At 42.2% G+C, this 650-nt stretch overlaps 1 protein-coding gene across 1 annotated transcript in view; it reads right to left on the reverse strand.

The window, feature by feature from the left end:
- Positions 1 to 650, reverse strand: part of LOC119591037 — a 23,387-nt gene that overhangs the window by 15,402 nt on the left and 7,335 nt on the right. Inside the window, 1 exon segment of the mRNA XM_037939764.1 lies at positions 181 to 293. Within this exon segment, the coding sequence (XP_037795692.1) occupies positions 181 to 293 (113 nt within the window).

Below are 650 nucleotides of genomic sequence, written 5' to 3' on the forward strand. Positions count from 1 at the left end.
ATACTTCATATCACTTTCATCATATACGTGTCCGTATCTAGCAATATGTACCCGAGTTTTAACCTGTCCATTGAATATTACCGTTGTTATACCTCAAGCCCATGGCTCTGCTGGCCTCAAATGTATACACTTCCGATGCAGGCAAAGCCTCTGCAATTCCTGAAGCAAGGCCTCACTCACCAGTCACCAAGAGGTCGGGAACAGGGTCGACGCCGTCCGCCATCCTCTTCAGTAGAAGAACATTCGAATTGTATTCAAAGGATGAGAAGTTTCTCACTAGAAATGTGCAGAACCTGAGAAGGGATAAATGGTCATAGTCTTTCAGAGACAAAAGAAACAAAATGATAAAGCTGATACCTTAAGCCACTCTGTACTACATAAAGTGACCCCTTAATGTTATGGAGTTGCAAGATAAGATTCAGTACTTGCTAAGTAGGGTCACATACCGTCACAGTGCCACACATCAGTTGACAAACACATGATAATCCAGAATATTAGAATGAGAAAATAACAGAAACTAATAATGGCAAGATTAGGACACTTGAAAATTGAGCAATGCGCCCTGGACAGTTTGATGGGCAGATGGCCGACTATTTCAGTTTAAGTTGTGGGTTGGCAGATTGATCGAACCTGCTACAAAAGCGTCTAGT

The sequence above is a fragment of the Penaeus monodon genome, chromosome 28 (genome assembly GCF_015228065.2).
Source record: "Penaeus monodon isolate SGIC_2016 chromosome 28, NSTDA_Pmon_1, whole genome shotgun sequence".
Lineage (NCBI taxonomy): Eukaryota > Metazoa > Arthropoda > Malacostraca > Decapoda > Penaeidae > Penaeus > Penaeus monodon.